Below are 18,821 nucleotides of genomic sequence, written 5' to 3'. Positions count from 1 at the left end.
TTTAAAATGATCAAATTGTATATTATTAATTAATGTGATATTACACATACGAAGATGTGTTTTATATAACAGCCATTATTTTATTCAAATTAAAATAAAGATATTTCATTTTCAAAGTTTATGTTATATATATATATATATATTATGTATTTCAAGCAAAATGTATATTCATGTATACTTAAATATAAATGTTAAAAATACAAATTAGACAGGATTTTAGTACGTTAGAAATTATAATAATAATTAATATTATTATTTAAAAGAAGAGAGAGATAAATGTATAACACTCTTATATTTTTATTTTTTTCCGGGTTATTCACGAGTTTTACGTACGAGTTCCGAGTTATTACGATTACGTTGTTTTGTAATAAATGGTGTTTCAATAATCGTTGAATTAAAAGACGTTAAATTTGTGTTAAGTTTTACTATTGTTTCAGTGTTTCCCGTAAATTTGGAATCGTCTACGTTGAATCGTTTGTCAAGTTTTTCCGAGAACAATATTTGACCATCGTGTTCTTTATCATCATCATCATCATCATCATCATTACGATTTTTCGCAATATTCGTGGTACGAGATATGAGACGTCGTCTAAATTCGCGATTTCTAAATCTCGCAGTACGGCCGTTATTTTGCGATAAAACGATCGACGATTCGTTCAATAAATGATTTTTATTATCATTTGCCGATGCCAAGGAGTCTGTGCAATTTGGTGGTGGTTCTCTGTGAAGATAAGTTACTGGCCAATGTCTAGCATAATAATTGACGTTGTTGCGATCACCGTTGCCATCGTTAGGATAGCCGCCATGATGTTGACCACCATAGGCATCGTGTTGAATCGGTCGTGAACTTGGTAAGTAAGGATAATACTTCTCACTACATGGTCTCCATTGATCATTGGACAAACCCACGTAACACCTGTTGGATTCAATCATTATTAGGCATTTTTTGACACATAAAACGTTTTTTTCATTTTAAAAACGAATTTGTTCAAATTACCATGGATAATGAAATCCTTGAGAGTAACCACAACGATGACTAGGTTCGCAACAATAATCCCAACTACCAGGTTCTGCTCCTTCTGTTTCACATGACCAAAAACCAACTACATCGTTCTTTTCGCATTTGGTACCCTGTTTACATGGGTAACCGTTGACGGTGTAACGTTGGAAGGTTGCAAAATCAGGAGCTGAACAAAAATCAACGAATATTTTAGCTGTTCAAATAATGTCATTATTTTATTAGTCAATATTTTTAATTTTATATTGAAGTTTTACCTTGTAATAAATTAAATTAAACATACTATTAATAGAAATATATTTACATGGTGGGATGATATCATCTTGTCCATAAGATCCATGAAAATGATTATAATCCGTATATCCATGATTATCCCCATAATCGCCTTGACCACCGTAAGGACGATCATTTGGTGGCCTAACAGGGGGATCGGGTCTATCAGGATCGTACGGTCTTAATCCATGATGAAACTGATCGTTAAAAGGTCTAGATACTTCATGTCCATAAATTGGTCTAGGATCAGGAATATAAATTCCATCAGATTGATCAGATCCAGGACCTAAATCGGGTCTAGCTGGTTGTGGTTGCAGTGGTTGTGGTGGTGGTTGAGGAAGAGGTCTTCCAAGACCTGGACTACCAAATACATGATTATCATCTATGGAATATCCTGTGATCATACATTGGGGTTCAAGGTCCTTCCAAGCGTAAAGTACGTGATTGTCGTCGTAAGCATAATCCAATCCTGGTCTTAAATCCCTTATCGATACGTCGCTTAAAAGACAATTTTGATCACCTCTGTCAGCTCGTATTCTATCAATTTGAATTTGCAATAAGATATTCTGATAAACTGATTTGTTAGAAATTAATTTCAAGATGTTATTTACTTGTAACTAAAGGACATGCACGGTGTAGGTTCTTTCTGTCTAATTCTTGAACATTTTTCACGACATTCTGATTCAGAATCAACGTTTACTGCTAGCATTATGGAATATGGTGTAAGTCTACATGGTTTTTGATAACCAGAATAGCACACTGTAAATACAACAAAAATTGGACATGATTGATTTAATATTCTTATTGAAAATAAAATAAAATGAAATTAGTAATAGACTCGAACCATCTTCTCCACGTGTAAATTTGTTTTGTCCTCCAATTTGAAATGGTGGAAATGGATAAGGTTCACAACCACGTCCAAAACTACCTCGTTCGTATAATTCAGCACCATCCAGGTCTGGCATGTTCATTGGATTGATTTCTTGAGTTGGCCAATCGCTAAGATAACAATTTGTAGATGGAATTCGTTCTTGGGGTCCACCTGATCCATATCTTTCGGGAATTTCAAAAGATTTAATATTATTATTAAGTTATTGTTTGATCAATGAAATATTTCACTATTACGTATACCTAAAAGTAAAACTTCGACATGTAAATTCTCGAGAAATTGTACATTCCACTTGACACTCTCCAAGATTATTAACATAAATTGATTTCTTAATTACATCTGTTGGCATACCAAAGCCACTTCTTACTCTCCAGAAACATTCTATAAAATAAAACATTCATTTATCTTCTTAATATATATATATATATATATAAATTACGTGTGTGTCACGTTATTTGTCCGTAATGGACTCCTAAACTACTGAATCGATTTGTATTCTAATAAAATGTTATATTTTAATTACTAGTGTTAAATTGTATTTACCATCGGGTGGATAATGATGATGATTATCATGATGATGATGATGATGATGATTATTATATCGTTGAGTCATCATATCACAAGTTCTAGGATTACCTATTATCGCATAAATATCATAATTCCGATTGGGTTCAATATCTGTGTAAAAATTCAAATCCCTATAAGAGATATCGCTGAGTAAACAATTGTCGGTAGGATCAGTGGCCGCAATGTTGTATCTGAAATAATTCAAATAACAATATTATTTGATTAGTTCGTAATTAAGAAGAAGAACAACATTAGGATTACCTGTAGCCCATAGTCATACAAAGAAATAGTTTTTCATTCAAACAGAGATTCTCGCATTCCTCCAAACTCGGTGTTAAATATGTTTTTCTAATAACACCTCTGATAAGTTTAAAACCAGCACCAGCTCTAACTGTACATCGTTGTTCCTTATTCGTTCCACCGTATAATTGATCTCTGTCAGCAGGTATATAATTATCACCATAACCAAAGGCACCACCGTAATTATAAAATTCACCATAGAAATGATCGTTTTCCTGTGGTCTACCATCGGGTTTTTTCACTTGGGATGGATATTTTGGATCTAATTTAGATACGTCAAAATGACCAACGTAATTTGTATCGTATCCGTACGAACTACCATAAACACCACCATAAATTGGATTATCTTTTCGACGATCTGATGAATATGATCCGATTTCGTTTGTTCCTACAAAATAGAAGAAATTTATATTTTAAACATATTCCATGCCCACCATATCTTATGGTAACGTAATAATGACATCATCTCATAAAAATATTTACCTATATCATTATAAGGACCATAATCAACTCTCCTATCAGGATATTTCTGTATGAAATGTCTGTCATTCGGACCATAATAGGAAGGTTTCGAAATGAATGGTCTCCCATAAGAATACCCATTACCACTAAAATTGTTGATAGGTCTTCCATCGGGTGAGGAATGAGTTCTTTGAAAAAATGGGTCAACATTTTTGGATGGTTCGTAGGAACCTTCGTAACTATGTGGTGGTACATTTATTGGTAATCCTGAATGAATTTTTGGATAAAATGATGGTCTTTGATCATAATTATTATCGATGGGTCGTGGAATTTCACTGGGTGGTGGTGGTGGTGGTGGTGGTGGCGGTCTTCGATTAGATCCAAAATGATAAGATCCAGGCCAAGATGATTGTTCTATTGCATCTCGACGACAATTGGAATCTTTTTCATAATAATCACATTGTGGATCTGATAAGAAATCTCGATTAATGTTCAAACGTGAATAAGGTACTGACGTCATCTCGCACATACCACGTAATCCAGGACCTAATCGCCTGTTATTCAAACACACAGACACACACACAAATTCATACAAATATTAATTTCAATTAAATAAATATCCCGGAAAAATGTGTGTGCGAGTAATGGATTAATTTGAGTACATGAAATAGTTTCGAATTATATTAAAATTAACGCAAGCAAGGATTGGTCGGTGCATTCTAATTATACTGTAGAGTATAATATATCTAAAATTGAACAAAGGTTTCAAAATATCTATTTCTAAGATCATAATATATAGCAACGTATGCAATTGTTTACGAATCAAGAAGCGTGTCACACAATGCGCTTGCGATGCGATTAAATGCGATTCCATGATGCAATCAAATAGGTCATGCACTTGTGCATTTGTATTTTTTACGTATGCTTAAATACGCGAAAGGTAATCATTGTGGTTAAATGAAACAAATTCTTGTTATTTTCATGATGTTGATTATTAATGAATTACCTGTAATTGAAGCCTTGGCAGATGAAATATTTTTCATAATCGCAGGCTCGATGGCACTCTTCTATTCTTTGACACTCGACAGCTCTTCTTACGTGAATTTGTACAGTTTTTTTGCCGCTCAATAATCTTCGGTAACATGCTACAACAAATTAATCAAATTATTTCATTAATATATATGTATAGGAAAATATGTATAAAACATAAATAAAGAAATCTTACGCGAACAATTTTCCAAATTTTTCGTTACGTCTTCTATTAAAATGATAGAACTTTGTATTGAATTTCGTATTAATAAGATTAATGGAAAAATGAAAAACCACTCTTTATCACATAAATTCATTTTTTTCTTTTTCTTTTCTATACGCATACATGTGTTTTTCTGTTTGTTTTTTTCTTCTTTTTTTATTAAATTTATATAATTAATCGATTATAAATGAAGTTAAAATTAGAACACTCATTATACAACCACGTGAATTGGACACATTTTGCAAATTTTGACTTATACTTTTTACTTTTTCGTTCATTTCTTTCTTTTCTTTAAAAAAAAAAACAAACAAACAATAAAGTAAGACGAATTATATAGAAAATCGTAACATAAAGTAACGGAGAAATTACTAACTCGCATCGTTTTATAGAAAAAGTGAACGTTTCCGTGAGGAAAGTGGGAGGGAACCGTTCGTGGTGTTGAGGGAGGGAGGAGTTTTGGTGTTACATGATCATTAATAATGACTCTACTTACTTATATTATTTTTTTCTCTTTTTTTTTCTCTTTTTTTTTCATTTTTTTCTTTTTCATTTCGTTCTTCCGACTAAAAAGAAATGACGTCAGTTTAGAAGGGGGACGGGAATAACGTGTGTGCGTGTCCTCGAAGATTTATCAAGGTCCTTACTTTTAGCATAATTATTTCTGTCAGTTGTGGAACCTCTCTTATTATCGAACATTATATGAATTAAATGAATCAAATTTGATACTTCCGGTCTTGAAAATTCTGCAATTTTTGTTCCCCCAATTTTGTGGTTTGTTTTTTACATATTAGACAAAATTAAAATTGGAAATATCAATAATGGTTATCTGTTTGTTTCTTGTAATCGTGTCACGGCAAATCAGGAATGCACACAATTGCACAAGGGAGAAAAATAAATGGCGAGACGTTACAGGACGTTCGACTTCCGGTTAGCGTGATCCATCACCATGAGACGACGACGCTCTTACTTTCGACTGTCCCTTATTTCTTCAATGCGCTTTCAATTTATTATTTCGAAGTAACATCATTTTCTTTTCTTTGTTTTGTTTTGTTTGTTTGTTTAGAACACAGGTAAAAGGTAAATCTTTTGTTTAAAAGGGCACCCACTAACTAGTGAAATATTAACGTCCAAAATGACGTATTTACTTAATCAATTTAATTTCTCAAACACACACGTTTTAAATTGCTACTTTTTTTGTTGTATGACATAAAATAAAAGTTAATGATATCGTTGCGATAAGACACGGTGTGTCTGACACCGGAAAACAACGAATGGACATCGACTTAATTGACATACTTAACATTTCGAATCTATGTCATTGCCGTTTACTCAATTGTTCTATCAAAGATTCTCTCGTGAACGCGTTTTTTCTTTTGTTTATTTTGATCAAAGTGAATTTGATTTTACGAATCTCTCAAAAAACAATAACACGCGAGCTTATGTTAACGTGGGAATTTTTATAATATTATTATATCAAAGTATAATGTATTAGGTGGTCGAAAAAGTTCGACAAAGTCGAAATGAAGATAATTTTTGCTTCGTGCAAAATGCCACCTAATATAATATAACAAAATAATATATTAATATAAATCAAATGTATAATTATTATTTATTACTCACATTTAATGTCTTCGTTAACTGGGCTTTGAAATTTCTTGTAATAATCGTTAATGCCAATGTTAAAATCATCATTCGTATTATGAACAAACGGACGAGTTTGATTAAATCGAAATTGTTGAAAATGTCCACTTTGAACAGGTTTCCATCTAGTTGGATTTTGATTGAATCGATTGTAAGGTGAAATTGTACTCGTATGACTTTGATCATTTTTAATAATCATACTATTGTCTTTATCGTTATTATCAAAATCCTTTTTATAATTATCATTTAATCCATGTGCCAAGTTTTTCGTACAATCGTCGTAAATATTAATTACCGGTTTAGACAACATTTCGTAAGGTTTTGGACGAAAATTGTTGACATTTTTATTTTGCCAAATGTTATCGTAAAATGGACGATAAATTAATGGTACTGGATGATATATTCCATCCTGTGTAGTAAATCCTGGATCTTCCAAATGAAACAAATGTTCGTTTACTTTGTTGAAATATATATTTTGTCCAAATTTGTTGTTACCAGTTTGTGAATTTTGCTCAATCGGTAATTTGATTTCGTCGTTTAGAACAAATGTTGGATAATTTTGATTATTGTTAGAGATTTTTGTTTTGCTACCATAATTCTTGTTTCTTACTATATCTATGATACGTAAATCGTCGTCGAATGATGACGGATATGATTGTTCAATGTTCGGTCTTTTTCCATTATTTTCAGATCTTTAAATAAATAAATAAATATATGAGCTCGTTTAATTTGCAAGTGGCCCAACTCCAATTGTCCTTGTAATCATAGAGATTTTCGCGGGAAGAAAATGTAGTGTAGAAATGTCAGTGTAAATTTTACCTGCTAGGTTGATAAATATTAGACAATGACGATCCAAATAAACCACCGGCAAATCTTGAATTCATTCTCGTATTATTTTTTAATCTTTCATTTCCATTGTTTTCAGTTTTATAAAGTCGGTCAGATTCGCAATTGGGTAAACGTTGCGTACGCAAATAAACATCGTAATCAGAATTAGTTTTCCAATTTTCTGGATTTGGTATTTTTGAACTCAACTCACAACTCGTGTTTCCTTTTTGACTAATTCTGCGAAAAAAAAATACAAAAATATATTCCACTTATTATTTATAAAATAGAAACAAACAAAAATATGAAATATTTACCCGAAACTGAAGGCAACACAAGTGTTTCGTCTTTTCGAACATTCATCTTGACAATCGGAAATACTTTCAGCTTTAATAATCAAAGAAATATCTTTGTCCGGTAATTTTGTACCAATTGATACTCTGGTATAACAATCTGAATTTAAATAAACATAATCAAATTATTCTTATTTTGATTAATTGTTTTACTAATGTCACTTACCATTAGCGATGATTACCAATTGATTATCGATAGTAAGATCCTGAAGTTTAGATATTCGTAATAGATTGAAAAATATGACAATAATTAAAATAAATTCTAAATTATATTTAACATTTCTTCCATGTCTCAACATTTTCTTTCCTTTTTTTTACGAATAGGGAAAAAACCCTTTTCGAAAATAATTTTCCAAATATTTCAATCAATATTTCGTCATTTTAATGAGAAAACTTGTTAAATTTGCAATATCACACAAACACACACGTGCACAATTATGATTGAAATCTGAAAGAAAAATGTGTTGCTTTTAAGAAAGACTTTTTCGAACCAATGATCGATCAGCTTCGAAAGCAAATAACTAAATAAGACTATACTATTCGAAGAGAAAAATCGTCACCTTAACTTTCAAACTTCCTCTCTTTCTCTTTCTATTTTGTTTAATTTATCCAATACAAGACGTTCACCGAGGATGACGAGGTAGCTTAATTAACGGGTCCGTTGTAATTATCATCATTTCAACGCGGTTCATTATACTTTAAAGTAGGAAATAAAATAAGAAGAGAATGAGAAGATGATGATGACGACGATGATGATAATGATGATGACGATGAATAAGAAGACTCGTGCCTTTTTACGATTGACTCACTACTGAGAGCATAGCCTAACTGTATCATTGTCTTATAGAAGAAGGAACAACACTTAAGACTAGAAACCCCTGTTTATTATTATTATTCTTTATCTTCTTCTTCTTCTTCTTCCTCTTCTTCTTCTTCTCTGTTACCTTACATTTGCACGCTTAAAGGAACTCGAGTATATAGATACTTATAGGTATACCAGGTGTTTCAAAAGATTTTAATCATATTTGTCAAGAACGTATATCGAATTAATTTCATAAATATTATATATATATAATAATATGTATATTGTATAAGTATAAATAGTATGTTGTTAAGTAAATCAATGTAATATTTAAAATGTGAAATATTTGTATTTATTCGAGATTACTTTTTGGATACGTTGTTAAAGTATGATTTAAACATTTTGGAACATCCTGTATATATACGTTTGTTATGTACTGTAAGAGTTCTGTAATTATAAGTATACTATTCTTCTCTCTTACGTAGGCAAGAGTACTTAACTATGAGCAAGTGCAATACTATTCTGCAATTCAGAATTTCATTAACTCGTTCGTTCATTCGTTCATCCGTTTGATCATCTGCAATATAGTAATAGTATTGTTAGTAGTAACTTTACAAAACTGTATATACTTGATATATACACTGTATATTTGATATACACATTGTATATGTTAATAGAAACAACAAATATATATTACACAATATAATTCCTTTTTTTAATTACTATTTGTCTTATTACGTTGATATAGTCAAGAACTTGCCTAAGCTAATTTTCTTGTGTCCTGGGCATGTCGAGGTAGGGCATTTTAAATGAGTTGCACCTTAAATGCCATTGAAAATAATAACAAAAAACAAAAGAAAAGGGAAAATTAAATTTAAACAAAAAATATTCCTTTGATTACGTAGTACATAATTGAAAGTAAAAAAGCTTTTTGAGATTACAGTTAATTTCGAAATTCTCTCTCTCTTTCTTTCTAATGTTAAAGTCCATTGTACTCGTAAAACGTTAGACACTGTCGTCTCGTTAGAAAATTACTTGGTATGTTAATTGATGAGTTACCTTGACTATTACACGCTAGCTAAAATGATCTCGCTAGCTTGCAATTATCTAAACACTTTCCTTCGCGGAAAAAACAATTATGTTAACTATTGTCTGCTTCGATTATGCTTCTTTCCCTTCTTTTTTTCTTTTTCTTTATTATTTTTTATTATGTAATGTTAATATAATAATACAGTATACCAATATATTAGGGTGAACCAAAAGTTTCTAGGTTTCTAAATTAATATTTCACTTATGAATATGCACATTTGTATTTATATATATATATATTAAAGTAATTGTATTGATTTTAAAATCTTTCTTCTTTACCCTAATAAATTCATATACAAACGTATTCTTGTATATGAATGTTAAGTTTATAATTTATCTATATAATCAAATCTATTATATTAAATCGAATCGAACGGTACTATTATCTACTAAATGAGAAATGAAAAAACATATATACATATGTGTGTGTATATATACTTGTATTAGTATTTATACGAAGAGATACCAAATCTTGACAATTTGTATATTAATGACTGCTACAGCTATTTCGCATTGGCGTAAGCATCAAAGAAATCTATTTAATTTACTTTTATTGTTTAGAAATCAATACAAGAGGACAATGTTAAACATTAGATTTCTTTTCTAATTTAACTAGTTTTCAAAGAAGTCAAGTACCAATAGTCCTAGATGCATAGTTAACGAAGACCTTACATAATGAAAATGAGATGAGTTACTACACGTAAACAAAGCTGGGACGTTACGGTCTGTGAAACTTGACTTGAAGTGAGAATGACTCATTGTGTGATCATCCTTTTCTTTCTAATACTAATACACACGTATACATGCACACATGCACACACATACATTCAAGGAATACATTTAAAGTAATGATAAATATAATATTTATATCGTTAAATAAATATTTTGTTTCTGTTTGATACTGGGTAAGAATTGAGGTTTGAAATTACAGTTGTATTTATTTATACAATATTAATAATAATTGAATAAACCAAAAGTTTTTAAGCATTTTAAATTGATATTTTACTTGCATATAAAGTAATTATATTGACTTTAAAAAATTGCATCATCCAATCGGAAAAATGAAACTATTTTTGATTTTTTATTCTTATTAACTTTCTTTTTGGTAAAAATTTATAATAATTATTGTCTATCGTGACTTTTATACCATAGTTGTTGCATTAGTTGTTAGTTTGACCATTAGTAGCGTTGCATTTGAATATCATTGTGATTCTTCCAGCGACCACTACGTGCCGCATTTTTCTCGCAATCGTTTTCCTTCACGAAAATATTTATTAAACCGAAATTAATTTGTTCCATATTGCTTCTCAGCTCCCTGAGCTAAGGTCTAAGTAAAGTAAACTTTCAAAGAAATGCACAACAATTGTATAAAATGCGTTAATATTGCCCAAAATGCAAAGTAATGTGAAATTTATTATGTTTGACATAATCTTAAGCTTAAAAAAACAAAACAAAGTAATTTTGCTGTATGTGAAAAATCATATACTATTTGAAATCAACGAAATTAAGTATAATATTACTAAACAAAGCTCCTTTTCTAAATATGCTGGAATTAAATAACAAAAAATAAAATATACATATTCTATCAATCTACACAAGCACACAGAGAAGAAGAAAGATTAAATTGTGTTTTTGAAATAATCTTAAATATATTTTATAACAAATATATATTACGTATATTTTCTTCTTATTAAAATAAATATATATGTGTTTGGGTTATCAGGAAAAAAGTTCGTGCCGATTTTGATGGAAGATTGAAACGCAACCCACTTAAGTTATTTTTGGTATATATTTATTAAATTTTATATAAGTGTGTCCATTCTATTCCACAACCACTTTCCACCATCTTTGTAGGTAATTTAAAAATTGCGTCCTTTCAGAACTACCTCAGATTTTTCAGCAAAAAAAAACTTTATTCCACCTACTGAAAATTCGACACGAACTTTCCGGATGATAACCCAATACAAAATACAATTGTAATTAAAAAGAAAAAATGAACACAACAAATTAACAAATTTTAAAGTTTTCCAAGTAGAGTCCTTGTGTGTAGGCAAAATTACAGTAGTACCATCATAAGTAAATTTATGTTATATACAATATATCTAAACAATTTTATAGAAAGAACACTTTTTAATTTAAATGTAATTAGTCTTTTATCGAGAAAATAAGTTAGATCGTTGTTTGAATACTGTTATTGCGTCATATACTAATAAATAATTTATTATTATTGAAATTCTATATAGAAAGCCATTGATTTTGTATGATATATATTTAATGTTTGTATTTAGAAATGCTAATAAAATTCAGTCTCTAGTTTAAGAACATTAATATATGCATTTCTAACAATTTCAATGGCTTAACATACTTTTGGTATTATTCGTGTTAAATTTGTATTATGTTCTATACATTATTGTAATTGAATAATATAATTGACGATTGTGATGATTTGTTAATCTAAAGTAATTATTCGTTGTAAATGTAAGATTAAAATATCTACATCAAATGTACAATAATATTGTATACATCTATCAATTGTTTTATTCTTATAGTTGATCTTTTTTCATTGTTACTTAAAAATTAAGAAATTGAAAAAAAAATATTATAATAATAATAGTATATAATTAAAGTAGCAAACACAATATTAGGCGTTTGCAGTTAATAAATTTCTTTCTTATCAGTCAAGGAAAAATTGTTATTAAACCTATTTCATTAGAATTACACTAACAAAGTGAAAGACATGTTATTGCTAACTTTGGGAAGACTATAATGAATCACATATTGTTTATTAAATGAATGTTGTTTCAATAGAGTATCTTTTTTTGAAAAATTCAAATATAAAAAGAAATATTAATAAAGATCAACAACAAGTATCAATTTAGTTATGCATTCCAAGAGCCATGTTTAGTATTTTAAACTCTTATACAGTGATTAACGAACATGTAAATAATAATGACGTTATTGTTTTATCTTATGGAAGACATTCCTTATACGATGTTTCTTTAATTTTGAAGACGTAGTATTATGTGATATTGTTGATCGATCAACAACAAGTATGATTCTTTTCGTATGTTCCAAGAGCAATGCTAGTATCTTCTGCGCTTTCTTCCGAAGGTGACAAAACTATGCCAGAACTGGTTAATATAGAACTACTAGAATCAGTGATCCTTAACGATGTAACAATTTCACTACTACCAGATGATAATCTGACAAGTCCATTCGCTATTGTCATAAATATATTTTCAATACCTTCGTTATAAGGTACTGATGTTTCATGATAACTAGCACCTATTTTAGTCGCATAAGTTCTACCTTCTTCTGCATCAACTTGTCGATCTTTGAAAAGATCTGATTTGTTACCGATCACTGCTAATATCATTTGTTCTTCTACGTTTCTCTTCAATTCCATAACCCAAGTTTTAATACCTGCGAAACTGCTGTATTGAGTCAAATCGAATACCAACATGGCAGCATTGGCATTACGGTAATACATCGGTGCCATTGACCTAAATCTTTCTTCTCCAGCTGTGTCCCATACCTAAAAAGTTGAATTTCAGTTATATATATTTTCTAAGTCTTTTCAAATAACGAACATTCAAAGATTAAAAGGTTATCAGGTCAAATATATAGTGATAATGATAGGAACATTTTATTATATCATCTTCATATCGGATTACTCAAAAATATCTCAAATGTTTATCAGTATACAAAATAATTGATAATGTTATTTTGTTTACATGAACAATTCCACCATAAAAACATTAATTATTAATTAATTAATACTTATGCAAATTATCTTACCTGTAATTTTATTTTCGTATCAGCTATATTTAATCTGCAAGTAAAAAAGGAAGCTCCTATTGTTGGACTGACATGACGATGAATGGCATTTTCAACATATCTCACTATTATACTAGTCTTTCCAACACCTATAAATAAATATTACTTATTACACGTTATGTTCTTAATGGCATTGTTTACACGTGAATTCAAAACTAACCTCAAAGAAAGAGAATTGAAATGAGATACGTGTGACGAAATTTTTCATAAAAATAAATCAAATTTTTTAAAATTATACATTTGATTCCTAACCTATACAACATAATGAAATAACTAAACGTATACATACATGTGCATACAAAACGAGCACATACTGATAAGATTACATTATTAATTAATGGCGTATTTTAAAATAATGATAAAATAATTTATAAATTAATAACGTCGTCTGTTATGTATATATATATATATATGTATTTTCATTGTAAACGACTTACCTTGTGAACCCAGGACAACTACTTTGCCTTCTATATTTTTCATATTTAATATTAAATCACATAATAGAACGTTGTAAACAAAAACGAAAAAGAAAAAGTGAACACACTATTATTTTCTATTTTCTTCAAGCACGTTCCTTGTCACAGTCACTTGAGCTGGCAAGAAAAGTTTAACATGTTTTGACGTTTCTTAGTATTAACCTTCCTTATTATGGCATTTGTGTTTGCAGTTAGTCGATAATGCAGAAATCAATGGTGGCGCTAGTGTATCAAATATGAAACTAGAAAAGACATTTTTATCATTTATTTTATGCACTGTTGATAACTGATCGATGTTAGATAACAGTCTTATCGACATTTGGAATTTGACAAATTGCAATTTTGTAAAAACTTCTTTTTATCAATAATATAAATTTGTGAATTCATTAATTATTAAAAATTAACAATAATATAAAATAATTGTATAAGAAAATATAATTATATTTAATTGTTTGCAATTGTTGATTTAACTTAAAATATTATACGTTTGAATGAATAAAAGTTTTGTGATAAAAAAAAAATGAAAAGGAAGATTATGAAATAAATAATAAAATAAAGGATAAAGGAAAAGAAGAGCAAGGTAAAAAGTAAATAAATAAGAGAATATATACTTGTACGTATCATAGATCGGATTAAATTGCATTATCGAAAAAGATAGGTAGGCAGTCAGCACACAATAATGTATGTTGCCCTCGAGGCTGAGTCGAACACGATCGGTTCGAGTGAAATGAACCGTTCTCTAGGTACTTTCCTGAATTTTTATAAGCTCAAACCTACGGCTTCAGCCAATCTGACTTTGTTCTTAACTTTGTTCGATAGAACTAATACGATTGGATTTGAGAAATTACGAGGAGGGGGATGTGTAGGAAGAAGGCATCGTTAATAGTAATAAAAATTGAACAAGTTCCAAGGCCTTTTTCTCATTCATTTTCTTTTTTTAAATAGAGAACTTAAGAAAGATTAAAATAACTTATATATATATATATATATATATATATATATATTTGTATTCTTTTTTTGTTACAAATTTCGTCAATTCCAATTGATAAAAATAAAATGAGAGAGAAAGAATAAAATAGGCGTCTAAATAGAAAAGAGAATGGGGTGGTTGGTGAAAGTGGCGGTGAAAAGGGGAGTGGTTGGTGGCGAAATAGGGGTTGGCAAATGCTAGTGGGAGAAACCAAGCCAGTAATCTCCTCACTGAGTTCCACTTGTGCGTAATTTATTACGACTTCTCGAGAGTATCGTAAGTACTTTAAGTACAGGGTTGAGAGAGAATTTCATTTTGTTACGAACTTGCATTTACCAGGACGTATTTTACCTACTATCTTCTTTTTTTTTTTTTTTACCAATTTAATCGTCCCAACTAACAGATTTTAACGATTCTGCTAACTACTAAATAACCATAATAGTTATCTATCTATATATATATATATATATATATTATAAAACCATCCTATATTCCAAGTTGGAAAAAATAATCAAAGCAAAAATGTGACACTGAATTTTTATATATAAAGATTATTTATCTGTTAATACTAAATAATTATAATAATGATTTATTATTATTAATAATATATAGAAGAATACACAGAGAAGAATTTCGAATTTTTCAACAATTTTCTATTAAAATCGATAAAAATTTGATTATTTTAACCATTAGTAGGATGATGAATCCCTGAGAGGAAAGAGCACGTATTATAGTAAAAGGGGTGAGGGATGATCAACAATGGCTGCACGACCTCAGGAGGTTCCACCGTTCTAACGTTCTCTGTTCCTCGACGCCATTTTACGTTGATTACGATGCGGTTAAGCTCCTTCCAGTTCTCTCTGCAACCCCCTTCTTCCTTTTACACCACCCCAAAGCCACTCACGTCTCTTGGCCCGTCTACGGAATGCTTGGGGTTTTACCCCACTACAACTACCACCACCCTTTCCTTCTGCAGCACCTCCCCTCTCATCCCTGGCTCTACTGTTTCTCCTCCTTTTCCCTTTCTTCGCACTTCTACACACAATCAACTCGACCAACACACAATGTATATATATATATATATACATATCATCCCATCCACCCCACTTAGGTTCTCTTATGTTAGCTAGGTTACCACCGTGCTTATCGGTGTATCACGACGCGCAAGAAGGGAACGTGATATAGTTGAAGATACTCCGACAACGACAACGACGAGTTCAACCTACTTCTTTTTATTCTTTTTTTTTTGTTTTTCTGTTTTTTCATCCCTCACCCCCTCCCAACGCCCCCGACCACGTCTTCTTGTTACTACACTACGAGTATACTTTTTCCGATTTGTCTTTTCAATCGACGATGTCTATCCATTAGGCGATGAGAAACTATAAATATCAGTTCCATTAAGATTTCAGATATCAAGGGAAAATCGTTGCTATATACATTTCTTATTATATTAGGTCGTCATGAAAATTGTTTTGCTATTTCTTCATTATAAGTTGTACAATATTGTATGAGTTATATATTTTTAATTTTATGTTATTGTAATATTGTGCGCATAAAATTACTCAAAGAAAAAAACAAGTTAATACTTCAAAGTTCTAATCTAAAATGCAGCTTCTGAAGCTAATAAACATCAATCAAATAATCAATGAAACAATCAATCTCTCTCTTTCTTTTTCTTTTTTTAGAGAACTAGTAAACGTTTGATGGTTGAAGGAGGGAGAAGATGATACTAAAAGAGGTGGACGTAACGTGACGAACGTCGCCTGAAAGCTCGTCGAAAAGCTCGTCGAGAAGCTCGTTGAAAATCTCCTTGGTCCATTCTCCTTCCCCCTTGGTCCCTTTAGCTAGCTAGACTACGTCGTTGAAGTTGATTGTCGTAGATCTTATTATCCCCACTTGTTCTAAGGAGGACCAGACTATGGGGCCATACTAACATTGCTCTCTTTCCCTCTCTCTCTCTCTATATATATATATAGTATGCGTGTATGTGTGTATGTGTGTACAAAAGAGAAAGCAAAAACTCACGTGCACGTATACTTAGGTTGATAAGAAGAAGAGTTTGAGGGTGCCAAACATCATCCTTCCCTTCCTCTTCTCAGCCCATCAGCCCCCAGGCTAATCTTGTTAGCGCTAATGACGAACTCTGGCCGCGAAATGTTGCGCGAATCAAAAAACTAGAGACGTACGATCTTTCGTTATTTTTTTTTTTTTTATAATATGTGTTAACCTTTTTATTTATTTTTCCCTATAATCTAACATAATAATAAAGGATTTGAATACTTTGTACAAAAAGTTATCCCATAAAAGTTATTATAATATGTAGATGTTGTATTGTGAAATTTTGCGGAATAATGGGCCACCTTGTATTTATACAAGAGAAAGACAGTTATACGTAGAAATAGAGAAAATTGAGACAGGGAGAGAGAGAGAAGGAAGAAAGTTGTTCCCAGGTTTGCGTGAGAGATGGTGCTCCCCGTTAGAGCCCGAAAATCCATTAGACCGGAAAACGAGGTAGAATCGTAGAACGCAATGGCGTCTAGAAACAAACGACGGCCGATAGGAGTGAACAAGCAGTGAATCACCCAAGCACTTGTTTACCAAGAGAATCAGGAATTCAGAGATGCCGTTCCACGTCCTCGGAATACTCTCCCAGCCCCATCGCTTTTCTACCCCCCCCCCCAAGCTTTTCCCCTAACCTCTCCTATCCTTCTTCCACCACTACCACTACAACCAACACCAACACCATTATGAGATCTCCAACAGCCCTGTTTCCTTGCTTGCTTGCTTGCTTGCTTGCTTGCTTGCTTGCTTGCTTGCCTTCCTGGTAAGCGAGAAGGAGTGGAAAAGCTGAGGGGTTAGGATGAGGGGTAGGATGAGGGGTAGGATGAGGGGTAGGATGAGGAAGAAGATAAAGGAGGGGGATGGGAAACGATCGCGTTAGGTGGAGAGAAAAAGAGAGATAGAACTATAAGGGGTATAAACGCAAGCAGACACGGAAGCGGCACTAGAATCGCTAAATGTAATTCGGTTAAAAGGGTTTTAGCAATACAATGCATATAAACATGAGTGTTCCACCTCCGTGGTTCTTCGTCTCTACGTTTAGCTTCTCATTCTATTTTTCTATCTTTCTTTTCTATCTTGCTTTATTTTATTTTCGTCATTTCCTCCTTTTTCTCGCTTCTTCTCGTTCTTAGAATCGTTTTCTTCGATACAATCGTGACTCTTGTCTTTTTTTTTTTTTTTAGTTAATCTTAACTGCAACTTAATATTGTTTATTTAAATAGAAAATATAGGTTATCATTCTAGAATATGTTGTGTTATTATAAGTTAATATATAAAGGATGGTTACCTGTATAACAAACAATATTTTATTTACAAATCGAATATTTCAAATCTGTGTCGTCAAATAAAAATGAAGATGAATTTGTGGAAATTTAGAAAAAAATAAAGGATCATTTTTTTTCAAATCGAATAACGAAATAGTCACGTAAAAGTGATCAAAAAGGAAAAAAAAATGTAAAAAAAAGGGAATTGCAGTGAATCGAAGCATTGTGAAATCCGTGCGGCGGCGAAGAACAGTTGGAGCGTTTTACTCGGCGTGATTATTTGCAAGGAAAAATTCAGGATTGCTTGGCAGTAGTATTTAGGTAGGACGATTTCTATAAAACGAGTCTTGGCACTTGGCCATATCCACGTTTACGTGCTGGAAAAATAAAATGGCCGAACGACAGAGTACTTTTCATCCTTGTAACTTTAACGATTTCTTTAAATTAACATAAAGGCCAATCTTCTCTTTTCTACTATTTCAAATCGTTCTACATTCTTTTCAAATCTTTTCCATTTTTTATATTAACTCTTATTTTTCAAACAAAATTTCAAAAATAAATAATCCTTATGAAATATTAGTTAATCAATATCTTCTTGAAATAAGAATCTATTTCCATGAAAAATATGAATAAATTATTATTATTATAATTTAATAAATTATCTTTCTTCCCCTTTTATCAATAGTAATTAGGGTGAATCGAAAAAGTTTGGGGTGCGGGGTTTTATTTTTAAAATTAATA

At 31.0% G+C, this 18,821-nt stretch overlaps 2 protein-coding genes across 4 annotated transcripts; both read right to left on the bottom strand.

Annotated features, from left to right (window-relative positions):
* Positions 1–79: 79 nt before the first annotated feature.
* On the bottom strand, positions 80–8,520 carry LOC107072177 (uncharacterized). 3 transcript variants are annotated; one of them, XM_089174401.1, is made up of 16 exons: positions 8,141–8,520; positions 7,747–8,028; positions 7,545–7,680; positions 7,222–7,467; positions 6,382–7,094; positions 4,516–4,654; positions 4,041–4,063; positions 3,531–3,977; positions 3,009–3,435; positions 2,724–2,938; positions 2,423–2,561; positions 2,136–2,344; positions 1,903–2,050; positions 1,323–1,828; positions 998–1,187; positions 80–916 (listed from the first exon to the last, which is right to left on the bottom strand). In XM_089174401.1, exons 2-16 carry the CDS (start codon positions 7,877–7,879, stop codon positions 313–315), a joined length of 4,275 nt encoding a protein of 1,424 aa, XP_089030527.1. In that variant the 5' UTR covers positions 7,880–8,028; positions 8,141–8,520; the 3' UTR covers positions 80–312. The 3 variants fall into 3 exon arrangements, with proteins under 3 accessions (XP_089030527.1, XP_015187389.2, XP_015187387.2); XM_015331903.2 differs by having other exon boundaries at positions 2,817–2,938; positions 3,531–4,063; XM_015331901.2 differs by having other exon boundaries at positions 81–916; positions 3,531–4,063; positions 8,141–8,519.
* Positions 8,521–10,005: 1,485 nt separating this feature from the next.
* Positions 10,006–13,962, bottom strand: LOC107072178 (RAS oncogene family member RabX1). Its single transcript, XM_015331904.2, has 3 exons — positions 13,746–13,962; positions 13,270–13,397; positions 10,006–13,006 (listed from the first exon to the last, which is right to left on the bottom strand). Exons 1-3 carry the CDS (start codon positions 13,786–13,788, stop codon positions 12,512–12,514), a joined length of 666 nt encoding a protein of 221 aa, XP_015187390.1. The 5' UTR covers positions 13,789–13,962; the 3' UTR covers positions 10,006–12,511.
* Positions 13,963–18,821: the final 4,859 nt, after the last annotated feature.

Source organism: Polistes dominula, unplaced genomic scaffold (assembly GCF_049000335.1).
Source record: "Polistes dominula isolate Pdom_NZ unplaced genomic scaffold, Pdom_raw_medaka contig_83, whole genome shotgun sequence".
NCBI classification, from domain to species: Eukaryota; Metazoa; Arthropoda; class Insecta; order Hymenoptera; family Vespidae; genus Polistes; species Polistes dominula.
The sequence above is the reverse complement of the archived record's forward strand: the minus strand, read 5'-3'. Positions and strand labels throughout refer to the sequence as shown.